General features: G+C 32.4%; 1 protein-coding gene across 1 annotated transcript; it reads right to left on the reverse strand.

Annotated features, from left to right (window-relative positions):
* Positions 1-11,294: 11,294 nt before the first annotated feature.
* Positions 11,295-17,819, reverse strand: LOC311117840 (uncharacterized protein). The gene is made up of 2 exons (XM_084192749.1): positions 17,217-17,819; positions 11,295-13,467 (listed from the first exon to the last, which is right to left on the reverse strand). Exons 1-2 carry the CDS (start codon positions 17,605-17,607, stop codon positions 12,605-12,607), a joined length of 1,254 nt encoding a protein of 417 aa, XP_084048875.1. The 5' UTR covers positions 17,608-17,819; the 3' UTR covers positions 11,295-12,604.
* Positions 17,820-18,447: the final 628 nt, after the last annotated feature.

Below are 18,447 nucleotides of genomic sequence, written 5' to 3' on the forward strand. Positions count from 1 at the left end.
CCTGTAACTCTTCTGATGTCAAGTCTCGCACACCCAAATACCTCTCTGCAGCTGCCACCACAACCTCAATTATCTTCGACTTACGTTCCATCCCTGCAGTACAATTAATAACCATTGCTATAAACGCTAAAAATCAAATCTTACTGAAACATATATCACTTGTTGGCCTATCCCTCTGTATTGGTAAAATGTAAATACAGTTAAAGTCGGAGGTTTACATACACCTTAGCCAAATACATTTAAACTTTTTCACAATTCCTGACATTTAATCCTAGTAAAAATTCCCTGTCTTAGGTCAGTTAGGATGACCACTTTATTTTAAAAATGTGAAATGTCAGAATAACAGTAGAGAGAATGATTTATTTAAGCTTTTATTTCTTTCATCACATTCCCAGTGGGTCAGACGTTTACATACACTCAATTAGTATTTGGTAGCATTGCCTTTAAATTGTTTAACTTGGGTCAAACGTTTCAGGTAGCCTTCCACAAGCTTCCCACAATAAGTTGGGTGAATTTTGGCCCATTCCTCCTGACAGAGCTGGTGTAACGGAATCAGGTTTGTAGGCCTCCTTGCTCGCACACACTTTTTCAGTTCTGCCCACAAATGTTCTATAGGATTGAGGTCAGGGCTTTGTGATGGCCACTCCAATACCTTGACTTTGTTGTCCTTAAGCCATTTTGGCACAACTTTGGAAGTGTGCTTGGGGTCATTGTCCATTTGGAAGACCCATTTGCGACCAAGTTTTAACTTCCTGACTGATGTCTTGAGATGTTGCTTCAATATATCCACATAATTTTCCTTCCTCATGATGCCATCTATTTTGTGAAGTGCACCAGTCCCTCCTGCAGCAAAGCACCCCCCACAGCATGATGCTGCCACCCCTGTGCTTCACGGTTGGGATGGTGTTCTTCGGCTTGCAAGCCCCCCCCCCTTTTCCTCCAAACATAACTATGGTCATTATGGCCAAGCAGTTCTATTTTTGTTTCATCAGACCAGAGGACATTTCTCCAAAAAGTACAATCTTTGTCACCATGTGCAGTTGCAAACAGTAGTCTGGCTTTTTATGGCGGTTTTGGAGCAGTGGCTTCTTCCTTGCTGAGCGGCCCTTCAGGCATTTGGAAATTGCTCCCAAGGATGAACCAGACTTGTGGAGGTCTACAATTTGTTTTCTGAGGTCTTGGCTGATTTCTTTTGATTTTCTCATGATGTCAAGCAAAGAGGCACTGTTTGAAGGTAGGCCTTGAAATACATCCACAGGTACACCTTCAATTGACTCAAATTATGTAAATTAGCCTATCAGAAGCTTCTAAAGCCATGACATCATTTTCTGGAAATTTCCAAGCTGTTTAAAGGCACAGTCAACATAGTGTATGTAAACTTCTGACCCACCGGAATTGTGATATAGTGAATTATAAGTGAAATAATCTCTCTGTAAACAATTGTTGGAAAAATTACTTGTGTCATGCACATAGTAGATGTCCTAACCGACTTGCCAAAACTATAGTTTGTTAACAAGACATTTGTGGAGTGGTTGAAAAACGACATTTAATGACTCCAACCTAACCGACTTCAACTGTATCTACTACTCTCACCACTCACCATACGTCACGCTTGCAGCATCGCCTGAAAGATGCACATCGCCATCTGCTGACTGGAGTAAGCAATGCAGTAAAGGAAAATATGTATTTTATTTTCTAGATAAGTTGACTTTTGTATTTTTTCAGATAAGTTTAAATGTATTTAATTAAATAATAACATTATATTGACTTGTATAAGAGAAACATGTGTTGATTATTTCAGAATTGTTATGAGTGAGAATCTACTATACATCTGCATTTAAGGCAATTTCATATTCATTCAGTCAAACACACAGACATCAAAATAAGCATCTAGGTCTATAAAATACATAGATGTATATAATGATCCTCCACTACTAGTGTATATATATAATGTAGATGTATATAATGATCCTCCACTACTAGTGTATATATATAATGTAGATGTATATAATGACCATCCACGACTAGTGTATATATATAATGTAGATGTATATAATGACCATCCACTACTAGTGTATATATATAATGTAGATGTATATAATGATCCTCCACTACTAGTGTATATATATATAATGTAGATGTATATAATGACCATCCACTACTAGTGTATATATATAATGTAGATGTATATAATGACCATCCACTACTAGTGTATATATATAATGTAGATGTATATAATGACCATCCACTACTAGTGTATATATATAATGTAGATGTATATAATGACCATCCACTACTAGTGTATATATATAATGTAGATGTATATAATGACCATCCACTACTAGTGTATATATATATAATGTAGATGTATATAATGACCATCCACTACTAGTGTATATATATATAATGTAGATGTATATAATGACCATCCACTACTAGTGTATATATATAATGTAGATGTATATAATGACCATCCACTACTAGTGTATATATATAATGTAGATGTATATAATGACCATCCACTACTAGTGTATATATATATAATGTAGATGTATATAATGACCATCCACTACTAGTGTATATATATAATGTAGATGTATATAATGACCATCCACTACTAGTGTATATATATAATGTAGATGTATATAATGACCATCCACTACTAGTGTATATATATAATGTAGATGTATATAATGACCATCCACTACTAGTGTATATATATAATGTAGATGTATATAATGACCATCCACTACTAGTGTATATATATAATGTAGATGTATATAATGACCATCCACTACTAGTGTATATATATAATGTAGATGTATATAATGACCATCCACTACTAGTGTATATATATAATGTAGATGTATATAATGACCATCCACTACTAGTGTATATATATAATGTAGATGTATATAATGACCATCCACTACTAGTGTATATATATATAATGTAGATGTATATAATGACCATCCACTACTAGTGTAAATATATAATGTAGATGTATATAATGAACATCCACTACTAGTGTATATATATAATGTAGATGTATATAATGACCATCCACTACTAGTGTATATATATAATGTAGATGTATATAATGACCATCCACTACTAGTGTATATATATAATGTAGATGTATATAATGACCATCCACTACTAGTGTATATATATAATGTAGATGTATATAATGAACATCCACTACTAGTGTATATATATAATGTAGATGTATATAATGAACATCCACTACTAGAGTATATATATATATATAATGTAGATGTATATAATGACCATCCACTACTTGTGTATATATATAATGTAGATGTATATAATGACCATCCACTACTAGTGTATATATATAATGTAGATGTATATAATGAACATCCACTACTAGTGTATATATATAATGTAGATGTATATAATGACCATCCACTACTAGTGTATATATATAATGTAGATGTATATAATGACCATCCACTACTAGTGTATATATATATAATGTAGATGTATATAATGACCATCCACTACTAGTGTATATATATATAATGTAGATGTATATAATGACCATCCACTACTAGTGTATATATATATATAATGTAGATGTATATAATGACCATCCACTACTAGTGTATATATATAATGTAGATGTATATAATGACCATCCACTACTTGTGTATATATATAATGTAGATGTATATAATGACCATCCATTACTAGTGTATATATATATAATGTAGATATATATAATGACCATCCACTACTAGTGTATATATATATAATGTAGATGTATATAATGACCATCCACTACTAGTGTATATATATAATGTAGATGTATATAATGACCATCCACTACTAGTGTATATATATAATGTAGATGTATATAATGACCATCCACTACTAGTGTATATATATATAATGTAGATGTATATAATGACCATCCACTACTAGTGTATATATATATAATGTAGATGTATATAATGACCATCCACTACTAGTGTATATATATAATGTAGATGTATATAATGACCATCCACTACTAGTGTATATATATAATGTAGATGTATATAATGACCATCCACTACTAGTGTATATATATAATGTAGATGTATATAATGAACATCCACTACTAGTGTATATATATATATAATGTAGATGTATATAATGACCATCCATTACTAGTGTATATATATATAATGTAGATGTATATAATGACCATCCACTACTAGTGTATATATATAATGTAGATGTATATAATGACCATCCACTACTAGTGTATATATATAATGTAGATGTATATAATGACCATCCACTACTAGTGTATATATATAATGTAGATGTATATAATGACCATCCACTACTAGTGTATATATATAATGTAGATGTATATAATGACCATCCACTACTAGTGTATATATATAATGTAGATGTATATAATGACCATCCACTACTAGTGTATATATATAATGTAGATGTATATAATGACCATCCACTACTAGTGTATATATATAATGTAGATGTATATAATGACCATCCACTACTAGTGTATATATATAATGTAGATGTATATAATGACCATCCACTACTAGTGTATATATATAATGTAGATGTATATAATGAACATCCACTACTAGTGTATATATATAATGTAGATGTATATAATGACCATCCACTACTAGTGTATATATATAATGTAGATGTATATAATGACCATCCACTACTAGTGTATATATATAATGTAGATGTATATAATGACCATCCACTACTAGTGTATATATATAATGTAGATGTATATAATGAACATCCACTACTAGTGTATATATATAATGTAGATGTATATAATGAACATCCACTACTAGAGTATATATATATATATAATGTAGATGTATATAATGACCATCCACTACTAGTGTATATATATAATGTAGATGTATATAATGACCATCCACTACTAGTGTATATATATAATGTAGATGTATATAATGACCATCCACTACTAGTGTATATATATAATGTAGATGTATATAATGACCATCCACTACTAGTGTATATATATAATGTAGATGTATATAATGACCATCCACTACTAGTGTATATATATATAATGTAGATGTATATAATGACCATCCACTACTAGTGTATATATATATAATGTAGATGTATATAATGACCATCCACTACTAGTGTATATATATAATGTAGATGTATATAATGACCATCCACTACTAGTGTATATATATATAATGTAGATGTATATAATGACCATCCACTACTAGTGTATATATATATAATGTAGATGTATATAATGACCATCCACTACAAGTGTATATATATATAATGTAGATGTATATAATGACCATCCACTACTAGTGTATATATATAATGTAGATGTATATAATGACCATCCACTACTAGTGTATATATATAATGTAGATGTATATAATGACCATCCACTACTAGTGTATATATATATAATGTAGATGTATATAATGACCATCCACTACTAGTGTATATATATATAATGTAGATGTATATAATGACCATCCACTACTAGTGTATATATATAATGTAGATGTATATAATGACCATCCACTACTAGTGTATATATATAATGTAGATGTATATAATGACCATCCACTACTAGTGTATATATATAATGTAGATGTATATAATGACCATCCACTACTAGTGTATATATATAATGTAGATGTATATAATGACCATCCACTACTAGTGTATATATATAATGTAGATGTATATAATGACCATCCACTACTAGTGTATATATATAATGTAGATGTATATAATGACCATCCACTACTAGTGTATATATATAATGTAGATGTATATAATGACCATCCACTACTAGTGTATATATATAATGTAGATGTATATAATGAACATCCACTACTAGTGTATATATATAATGTAGATGTATATAATGACCATCCACTACTAGTGTATATATATAATGTAGATGTAGATAATGACCATCCACTACGTGTATATATATATAATGTAGATGTATATAATGACCATCCACTACTAGTGTATATATATATAATGTAGATGTATATAATGACCATCCACTACTAGTGTATATATATATAATGTAGATGTATATAATGACCATCCACTACTAGTGTATATATATATAATGTAGATGTATATAATGACCATCCACTACTAGTGTATATATATATAATGTAGATGTATATAATGACCATCCACTACTAGTGTATATATATATAATGTAGATGTATATAATGACCATCCACTACTAGTGTATATATATATAATGTAGATGTATATAATGACCATCCACTACTAGTGTATATATATAATGTAGATGTATATAATGACCATCCACTACTAGTGTATATATATAATGTAGATGTATATAATGACCATCCACTACTAGTGTATATATATATAATGTAGATGTATATAATGACCATCCACTACTAGTGTATATATATATAATGTAGATGTATATAATGACCATCCACTACTAGTGTATATATATAATGTAGATGTATATAATGACCATCCACTACTAGTGTATATATATAATGTAGATGTATATAATGACCATCCACTACTAGTGTATATATATATATATATATATAAATATATATATATATAATGTAGATGTATATAATGACCATCCACTACTAGTGTATATATATAATGTAGATGTATATAATGACCATCCACTACTAGTGTATATATATAATGTAGATGTATATAATGAACATCCACTACTAGTGTATATATATATAATGTAGATGTATATAATGACCATCCACTACTAGTGTATATATATAATGTAGATGTATATAATGACCATCCACTACTAGTGTATATATATATAATGTAGATGTATATAATGACCATCCACTACTAGTGTATATATATATAATGTAGATGTATATAATGACCATCCACTACTAGTGTATATATATAATGTAGATGTATATAATGACCATCCACTACTAGTGTATATATATAATGTAGATGTATATAATGACCATCCACTACTAGTGTATATATATAATGTAGATGTATATAATGACCATCCACTACTAGTGTATATATATAATGTAGATGTATATAATGAACATCCACTACTAGTGTATATATATAATGTAGATGTATATAATGACCATCCACTACTAGTGTATATATATAATGTAGATGTTTATAATGACCATCCACTACTAGTGTATATATATAATGTAGATGTATATAATGACCATCCACTACTAGTGTATATATATAATGTAGATGTATATAATGACCATCCACTACTAGTGTATATATATAATGTAGATGTATATAATGACCATCCACTACTAGTGTATATATATAATGTAGATGTATTTAATGACCATCCACTACTAGTGTATATATATAATGTAGATGTATATAATGACCATCCACTACTAGTGTATATATATATAATGTAGATGTATATAATGACCATCCACTACTAGTGTATATATATAATGTAGATGTATATAATGAACATCCACGACTAGTGTATATATATAATGTAGATGTATATAATGACCATCCACTACTAGTGTATATATATAATGTAGATGTATATAATGACCATCCACTACTAGTGTATATATATATAATGTAGATGTATATAATGACCATCCACTACTAGTGTATATATATAATGTAGATGTATATAATGACCATCCACTACTAGTGTATATATATATAATGTAGATGTATATAATGACCATCCACTACTAGTGTATATATATATAATGTAGATGTATATAATGACCATCCACTACTAGTGTATATATATATATAATGTAGATGTATATAATGACCATCCACTACTAGTGTATATATATAATGTAGATGTATATAATGACCATCCACTACTAGTGTATATATATAATGTAGATGTATATAATGACCATCCACTACTAGTGTATATATATATAATGTAGATGTATATAATGACCATCCACTACTAGTGTATATATATATAATGTAGATGTATATAATGACCATCCACTACTAGTGTATATATATAATGTAGATGTATATAATGACCATCCACTACTAGTGTATATATATAATGTAGATGTATATAATGACCATCCACTACTAGTGTATATATATAATGTAGATGTATATAATGACCATCCACTACTAGTGTATATATATATATATAATGTAGATGTATATAATGACCATCCACTACTAGTGTATATATATAATGTAGATGTATATAATGACCATCCACTACTAGTGTATATATATAATGTAGATGTATATAATGAACATCCACTACTAGTGTATATATATAATGTAGATGTATATAATGACCATCCACTACTAGTGTATATATATATAATGTAGATGTATATAATGACCATCCACTACTAGTGTATATATATAATGTAGATGTATATAATGACCATCCACTACTAGTGTATATATATAATGTAGATGTATATAATGACAATCCACTACTAGTGTATATATATAATGTAGATGTATATAATGACCATCCACTACTAGTGTATATATATAATGTAGATGTATATAATGACCATCCACTACTAGTGTATATATATATAATGTAGATGTATATAATGACCATCCACTACTAGTGTATATATATAATGTAGATGTATATAATGACCATCCACTACTAGTGTATATATATAATGTAGATGTATATAATGACCATCCACTACTAGTGTATATATATAATGTAGATGTATTTAATGACCATCCACTACTAGTGTATATATATAATGTAGATGTATATAATGACCATCCACTACTAGTGTATATATATATAATGTAGATGTATATAATGACCATCCACTACTAGTGTATATATATAATGTAGATGTATATAATGAACATCCACGACTAGTGTATATATATAATGTAGATGTATATAATGACCATCCACTACTAGTGTATATATATAATGTAGATGTATATAATGACCATCCACTACTAGTGTATATATATATAATGTAGATGTATATAATGACCATCCACTACTAGTGTATATATATAATGTAGATGTATATAATGACCATCCACTACTAGTGTATATATATATAATGTAGATGTATATAATGACCATCCACTACTAGTGTATATATATATAATGTAGATGTATATAATGACCATCCACTACTAGTGTATATATATATAATGTAGATGTATATAATGACCATCCACTACTAGTGTATATATATAATGTAGATGTATATAATGACCATCCACTACTAGTGTATATATATAATGTAGATGTATATAATGACCATCCACTACTAGTGTATATATATATATATATATATATAATGTAGATGTATATAATGACCATCCACTACTAGTGTATATATATAATGTAGATGTATATAATGACCATCCACTACTAGTGTATATATATAATGTAGATGTATATAATGAACATCCACTACTAGTGTATATATATAATGTAGATGTATATAATGACCATCCACTACTAGTGTATATATATATAATGTAGATGTATATAATGACCATCCATTACTAGTGTATATATATATATAATGTAGATGTATATAATGACCATCCACTACTAGTGTATATATATAATGTAGATGTATATAATGACCATCCACTACTAGTGTATATATATAATGTAGATGTATATAATGACCATCCACTACTAGTGTATATATATAATGTAGATGTATATAATGACCATCCACTACTAGTGTATATATATAATGTAGATGTATATAATGACCATCCACTACTAGTGTATATATATAATGTAGATGTATTTAATGACCATCCACTACTAGTGTATATATATAATGTAGATGTATATAATGACCATCCACTACTAGTGTATATATATATAATGTAGATGTATATAATGACCATCCACTACTAGTGTATATATATAATGTAGATGTATATAATGAACATCCACGACTAGTGTATATATATAATGTAGATGTATATAATGACCATCCACTACTAGTGTATATATATAATGTAGATGTATATAATGACCATCCACTACTAGTGTATATATATATAATGTAGATGTATATAATGACCATCCACTACTAGTGTATATATATAATGTAGATGTATATAATGACCATCCACTACTAGTGTATATATATAATGTAGATGTATATAATGACCATCCACTACTAGTGTATATATATATAATGTAGATGTATATAATGACCATCCACGACTAGTGTATATATATAATGTAGATGTATATAATGACCATCCACTACTAGTGTATATATATAATGTAGATGTATATAATGAACACTACTAGTGTATATATATAATGTAGATGTATATAATGAACATCCACTACTAGTGTATATATATAATGTAGATGTATATAATGAACATCCACTACTAGTGTATATATATATAATGTAGATGTATATAATGACCATCCACTACTAGTGTATATATATAATGTAGATGTATATAATGACCATCCACTACTAGTGTATATATATATATATATAATGTAGATGTATATAATGACCATCCACTACTAGTGTATATATATAATGTAGATGTATATAATGACCATCCACTACTAGTGTATATATATAATGTAGATGTATATAATGAACATCCACTACTAGTGTATATATATATATAATGTAGATGTATATAATGAACACTACTAGTGTATATATATAATGTAGATGTATATAATGACCATCCACTACTAGTGTATATATATAATGTAGATGTATATAATGAACATCCACTACTAGTGTATATATATATATAATGTAGATGTATATAATGAACACTACTAGTGTGTATATATAATGTAGATGTATATAATGACCATCCACTACTAGTGTATATATATAATGTAGATGTATATAATGAACATACACTACTAGTGTATATATATATATAATGTAGATGTATATAATGACCATCCACTACTAGTGTATATATATATAATGTAGATGTATATAATGACCATCCACTACTAGTGTATATATATAATGTAGATGTATATAATGACCATCCACTACTACTCGTCCCCTGTAGCTTGTTGGTATTAAAAGAGCAGGTGTTCATAATGTTTTGTACACTCAGTGTATTTAGTATTTTGTCGCTGTAACCTACCATGAACCTACCATGAAATGTGTTTTTACTTTTGTTTCAAATAACTTAGAAATGTGATCCCAATGTCACACATTGTCCTCTTTATTAATAGAGAGACTCATATACAGTATAGCATTGGTTTAAAACTAATAGCTCAGTTGGTAGAGCATGGCGCTTGCAACGCCAGGGTTGTGGGTTCGTTTCCCACGGGGGGCCAGTATGAAAATGTATGCACTCACTAACTGTAAGTCGCTCTGGATAAGAGTGTCTGCTAAATGACTAAAATGTAAAATGTACTGTAGTGCATTCCGAAAGTATTCACACCCCTTGACTTTTCCCACATTTTGTTACGTTACAGCCTTATTATAAAATTGATTACATTGGTTTTTCCCCTCATCAATCTACACACAATACCCCATAATGACAAAGCAAAAACAGGTTTTTATACATTTTTTCAAATCTATTAAAAATAAAATAAGGAAATGTGACATTTACATAATTATTCAGACCCTTTACTAAGTACTTTGTTTAAGCACATTACAGCCTCAAGTCTTCTTGGGTATGACCCTACAAGCTTGGCACACCTGTATTTGAGGAGTTTCTCCCATTCTTCTCTGCAGATCCTCTCAAGCTCTGTCAGGTTGGATGGGGAGTGTCACTGCACAGCTATTTTCAGGTCTCTCCAGAGATGTTTGATCGGATTCAAGTCCGGGGTCTGGCAGGGCCACTCAAGGACATTTAGAGACTTGTCCCGATGCCACTCCTGCGTTGTCTTAGCTGTGTGCTTAGGGTCGTTGTCCTGTTGGAAGGTGAACCTTCGGCCCAGTCTGAGGTCCTGAGCGCTCTGGAGCAGGTTTTCATTAAGGATCTCTCTGTACTTTGCGCCGTTCATCTTTCCCTTGATCCTGACTAGTCTCCCAGTCCCTGCCACTGAAAAACATCCCCATAGCATGATGCTGCCACAACCATGCTTCACCGTAGGGATGGTGCCAGGTTTCCTCCAGGCATGACGCATGGCATTCAGGCAAAGAAGTTTAATCTTGGTTTTATCAGACCGGAGAATCTTGTTTCTCATGGTCTGAGAGCACTTTAGGTGCCTTTTGGCAAACTCCAAGCGGGCTGTCATGTGCCTTTTACTGAGGAGTGGCTTCCGTCTGGCCACTCTACCATAAAGGCCTCATTGGTGGAGTGCTGCAGAGATGGTTGTCCTTCTGGAAGGTTCTTCCATCTCCACAAAGGAACTCTGGAGCTCTGTCACAGTGACCATCAGGTTCTTGGTCACCTCCCTGAGTTTGTTAAACTTTACAGGTGTATGGTTTGTTCAACTTTACAGGTGTATAGCTTGTTAAACTTTGCAATCAATGGTTTTTGCCTGGCATACATTTTAAAGTGTAAAAGTGAGTCTTAGCATCACTCTGTTACCATGGAATTACCCATAAACAAAAACACAAATTCTCAGTCAAAAACATAAGTCAGAACACAGCCTCTCTATTCTCTCATGTGATTTCAGGTCCTCTGACCGGGAAAATGTATTTCCACAATGAGAGCAGTGGTATGTCTTCTCCTTCTGTGTATGTATTCTTTCATGCTTATTCAGATGCCTTAACCGGTTAAATGTCTTTCCACACAGGGAGCAGTGGTAGGTCTTATCCCCTCCTGTGTGTGTCCTCTCATGTCTATTCAGGCCTCCTAACTGGGTACAACTCTTTCCACACAGGGAGCATTGGTATGGCTTTGCTCCTGTGTGGGTATTCTCATGCGTTTTCAGGGTCCCTAACCACCTAAAACTCTTTTCACAATGAGAACAGTGGTAAGGCTTCTCTCCTGTGTGTATTCTCTTGTGCGCTTTCAGGTTTCCAAACTTGGTAAAACTCTTTCCACATTGGGAGCAATGGAAGTTATTCCTCCCTCCTGTGTGTATTTTCTCATGCGGTTTCAGGTTCCCTAAATAGGTAAAACTCTTTCCACACTGGGAGCAGTGGTAAGGCTTCTCTCCAGTGTGTATTCTCTCATGCGCTTTCAGGTTGCCTAACTTAGTAAAACTCTTTCCACACTGGGAGCAGTGGTAGGTCTTATCCCCTCCTGTGTGTGTCCTCTCATGCCTAGTCAGGGCCCCTAACTTGATAAAACTCTTTCCACACAGGGAGCATTGGTAGAGCTTTTCTTGAGTGTGTGTCCTCTCATGCTTTTTCAGACTCGTTAACCACCTAAAACTCTTTTCACAACTGGAGCAGTGGTGTGGTCTTGCTGGCTTGGACGTCTCTGGCTCTGGTTCCCCTGAAGGACTCTTCCCGCTCTCAGAGGGAGAGTCTGGTCTCTCTCCTGCCAAAAACAGAGTATTTAGTTAAACAGAGAGACCTGAATGAAACCTCCATATGATAAAACGTTATTTTGTATTTGGTTTAATGAAGACTAGTTCCCTCAATAACATTGCTGTTAAAAATAAACTTCGTGAGATTTTAAAAGCAAATAATGTAGAGCTTCAAATCTAATCTGGAATGTTTGGAATGTTTATAGACTGATCAGAGCTCTATAATAATAGATCATGTCATGTTTATAGGCTGATCAGAGCTCTATAATAATAGATAATGTCATGTTTATAGGCTGAACAGAGCTCTATAATAATAGATCATGTCATGTTTATAGGCTGATCAGAGCTCTATAATAATAGATAATGTCATGTTTATAGGCTGATCAGAGCTCTATAATAATAGATAATGTCATGTTTATAGGCTGAACAGAGCTCTATAATAATAGATAATGTTTATAGGCTGAGCAGAGCTCTATACTATATAATGTCATGTTTATAGGCTGAGCAGAGCTCTATAATAATAGATCATGTCATGTTTATAGGCTGATCAGAGCTCTATAATACTAGATAATGTCATGTTTATAGGCTGATCAGAGCTCTATAATAATAGATAATGTCATGTTTATAGGCTGATCAGAGCTCTATAATAATAGATAATGTCATGTTTATAGGCTGATCAGAGCTCTATAATAATAGATAATGTCATGTTTATAGGCTGATCAGAGCTCTATAATAATAGATAATGTCATGTTTATAGGCTGAACAGAGCTCTATAATAATAGATCATGTTTATAGGCTGAGCAGAGCTCTATAATACTATATAATGTCATGTTTATAGGCTGAGCAGAGCTCTATAATAATATATAATGTCATGTTTATAGGCTGAACAGAGCTCTATAATAATAGATAATGTCATGTTTATAGGCTGATCAGAGCTCTATAATAATAGATAATATCATGTTTATAGGCTGATCAGAGCTCTATAATAATAGATAATGTCATGTTTTAGGCTGATCAGAGCTCTATAATAATAGATCATGTCATGTTTGTAGGCTGATCAGAGCTCTATAATAATAGATAATGTCATGTTTATAGGCTGAACAGAGCTCTATTATAATATATCATGTTTATAGGCTGATCAGAGCTCTATAATAATAGATAATGTCATGTTTATAGGCTGATCAGAGCTCTATAATAATATATAATGTCATGTTTATAGGCTGATCAGAGCTCTATAATAATAGATAATGTTTATAGGCTGAGCAGAGCTCTATAATACTATATAATGTCATGTTTATAGGCTGAGCAGAGCTCTATAATAATATATAATGTCATGTTTATAGGCTGATCAGAGCTCTATAATAATATATAATGTCATGTTTATAGGCTGAACAGAGCTCTATAATAATAGATCATGTCATGTTTATAGGCTGATCAGAGCTCTATAATAATAGATAATGTCATGTTTATAGGCTGATCAGAGCTCTATAATAATAGATAATGTCATGTTTTAGGCTGATCAGAGCTCTATAATAATAGATAATGTCATGTTTTAGGTTGATCAGAGCTCTATAATAATAGATCATGTCATGTTTATAGGCTGATCAGAGCTCTATAATAATAGATAATATCATGTTTATAGGCTGATCAGAGCTCTATAATAATAGATAATGTCATGTTTATAGGCTGATCAGAGCTTTATTATAATAGATGATGTCATGTTTATAGGCTGATCAGAGCTCTATAATAATAGATAATGTCATGTTTATAGGCTGAACAGAGCTCTATAATAATAGATAATGTTTATAGGCTGAGCAGAGCTCTATACTATATAATGTCATGTTTATAGGCTGAGCAGAGCTCTATAATAATAGATCATGTCATGTTTATAGGCTGATCAGAGCTCTATAATACTAGATAATGTCATGTTTATAGGCTGATCAGAGCTCTATAATAATAGATAATGTCATGTTTATAGGCTGATCAGAGCTCTATAATAATAGATAATGTCATGTTTATAGGCTGATCAGAGCTCTATAATAATAGATAATGTCATGTTTATAGGCTGAGCAGAGCTCTATAATAATATATAATGTCATGTTTATAGGCTGAACAGAGCTCTATAATAATAGATAATGTCATGTTTATAGGCTGATCAGAGCTCTATAATAATAGATAATATCATGTTTATAGGCTGATCAGAGCTCTATAATAATAGATAATGTCATGTTTTAGGCTGATCAGAGCTCTATAATAATAGATCATGTCATGTTTGTAGGCTGATCAGAGCTCTATAATAATAGATAATGTCATGTTTATAGGCTGAACAGAGCTCTATTATAATATATCATGTTTATAGGCTGATCAGAGCTCTATAATAATAGATAATGTCATGTTTATAGGCTGATCAGAGCTCTATAATAATATATAATGTCATGTTTATAGGCTGATCAGAGCTCTATAATAATAGATAATGTTTATAGGCTGAGCAGAGCTCTATAATACTATATAATGTCATGTTTATAGGCTGAGCAGAGCTCTATAATAATATATAATGTCATGTTTATAGGCTGATCAGAGCTCTATAATAATATATAATGTCATGTTTATAGGCTGAACAGAGCTCTATAATAATAGATCATGTCATGTTTATAGGCTGATCAGAGCTCTATAATAATAGATAATGTCATGTTTATAGGCTGATCAGAGCTCTATAATAATAGATAATGTCATGTTTTAGGCTGATCAGAGCTCTATAATAATAGATAATGTCATGTTTTAGGTTGATCAGAGCTCTATAATAATAGATCATGTCATGTTTATAGGCTGATCAGAGCTCTATAATAATAGATAATATCATGTTTATAGGCTGATCAGAGCTCTATAATAATAGATAATGTCATGTTTATAGGCTGATCAGAGCTTTATTATAATAGATGATGTAATGTTTATAGGCTGAGCAGAGCTCTATAATAATAGATAATGTCATGTTTTAGGCTGATCAGAGCTCTATAATATAGATAATGTCATGTTTTAGGCTGATCAGAGCTCTATAATAATAGATCATGTCATGTTTATAGGCTGATCAGAGCTCTATAATAATAGACAATGTCATGTTTTAGGCTGATCAGAGCTTTATTATAATAGATTATGTCATGTTTTAGGCTGAGCAGAGCTCTATAATAATAGATAATGTCATGTTTATAGGCTGAACAGAGCTCTATTATAATATATCATGTTTATAGGCTGATCAGAGCTCTATAATAATAGATAATGTCATGTTTATAGGCTGATCAGAGCTCTATAATAATAGATAATGTCATGTTTATAGGCTGATCAGAGCTCTATAATAATAGATAATGTCATGTTTTAGGCTGATCAGAGCTCTATAATAATAGATCATGTCATGTTTCTAGGCTGATCAGAGCTCTATAATAATAGATAATGTCATGTTTATAGGCTGATCAGAGCTCTATAATAATAGATAATGTCATGTTTATAGGCTGATCAGAGCTCTATAATAATAAATAATGTCATGTTTATAGGCTGATCAGAGCTCTATAATAATAGATAATGTCATGTTTTAGGCTGATCAGAGCTCTATAATAATAGATAATGTCATGTTTAGAGCCCTGAAAGAGGACTACAGTATTAGAGCCCTGATGGAGGACTACAGTATTAGAGCCCTGAAGGAGGACTACAGTATTGATTTTAACAAGTGCAGAGTTTGTGCCCCTATTTTAAATAAGTAGTTACTCACTGATGTTAATCAGATCTCTAATATCCTCTTCCTCCTCCTCTTTCGATGTGACAGTCATCTCCTCCTCCTCCTCTTTCACTCCAAAAACTGCATCCTCCTCCTCTTTCACTCTGAACACGTCTTCCTCTTCTTTCACTGTAACATCCTCCTCCTCTTTCACTCTGAACGCGTCTTCCTCTTCTTTCACTGTAACATCCTCCTCCTCTTTCACTCTGAACGCGACTTCCTCTTCTTTCACTGTAACGTCTTTCTCTTCTTCTTTCACGGTAACAACCTCACCCTCTACTTGTTTTTGTATTGTAACATCCTCTTCCTCTTTCACTAGAGCTTCTTTCTCCGTCCAGCAGACCTCCTCTTCTTTAGCAGGAGGAGAGTAGCTTAGTGAGCTCATGGTCGGGGATGTTAGCTAGCTAGGCTAGTGCTAACTTAACCAGCCAGCTAGCTGACCAATAACAACAACAACATGAAATTAAATTAGGTAACTAGCAGATTACACAGACGTGTGTTTAAAACGCAGCGGCTAATATACACCAAAATGGTCTAAAGAGCTTGAATGTTTCAGCTATGTTGGCTAGCAAGCTACCGAGGTGGCAGAAGTTGTTGTTGTTGTAGAGGAAGAGTCCCGTGATTATACGTCACCTGCTGACTGTAGTAGGTAATGCAGTTCTTCTTCTTCGGGATTGGGTTGGTGGATCGCATCCAACTTTTAAGGTGCTTACACCGCCACCTACTGTGCTGGAGTGTGAGGCCAGTCATGTCCTGACTACATTCAATTCTCTTCATTATTCCTGTTCCTTTAAGAAAGTGAAATAGAGCCCTAGACACCACCTTCCTCCCCCCACTACACCACCCCACACCCCGACCAGCCTCTCTAACCCTCCCCCCACTACACCACCCACACCCCGACCCCGACCAGCCTCTCTAACCCTCCCCCCACTACACCACCCACACCCCGACCCCGACCAGTCTCTCTAACCCTCTCCCACTACACCACCCACACCCCGACCAGCCTCTCTAACCCTCCCCCACTACACCACCCACACCCCAACCCCGACCAGTCTCTCTAACCCTCCCCCCACTACACCACCCACACCCCGACCCCGACCAGCCTCTCTAACACTCCCCCCACTACACCACCCACACCCTGACCCCGTCCAGTCTCTCTAACCCTCCCCCCACTACACCACCCACACCCCGACCAGCCTCTCTAACCCTCCCCCCACTACACCAC

This window comes from Coregonus lavaretus, assembly GCF_964263955.1.
Source record: "Coregonus lavaretus genome assembly, contig: HAP1_SCAFFOLD_448, whole genome shotgun sequence".
Taxonomy (NCBI): Eukaryota; Metazoa; Chordata; class Actinopteri; order Salmoniformes; family Salmonidae; genus Coregonus; species Coregonus lavaretus.

What these genes read in the sequence shown, in the direction of transcription:
- LOC311117840 (XM_084192749.1), bottom strand. Translation starts at nt 17,607, where the DNA reads ATGAGCTCACTAAGCTACTCTCCTCCTGCTAAAGAAGAGGAGGTCTGC. An exon ending in TAGAGATCTGATTAACATCA is followed by an intron (nt 13,468 to 17,216) that starts GTGAGTAACTAC and finishes TGTTTTTGGCAG; the next exon opens with GAGAGAGACCAGACTCTCCC.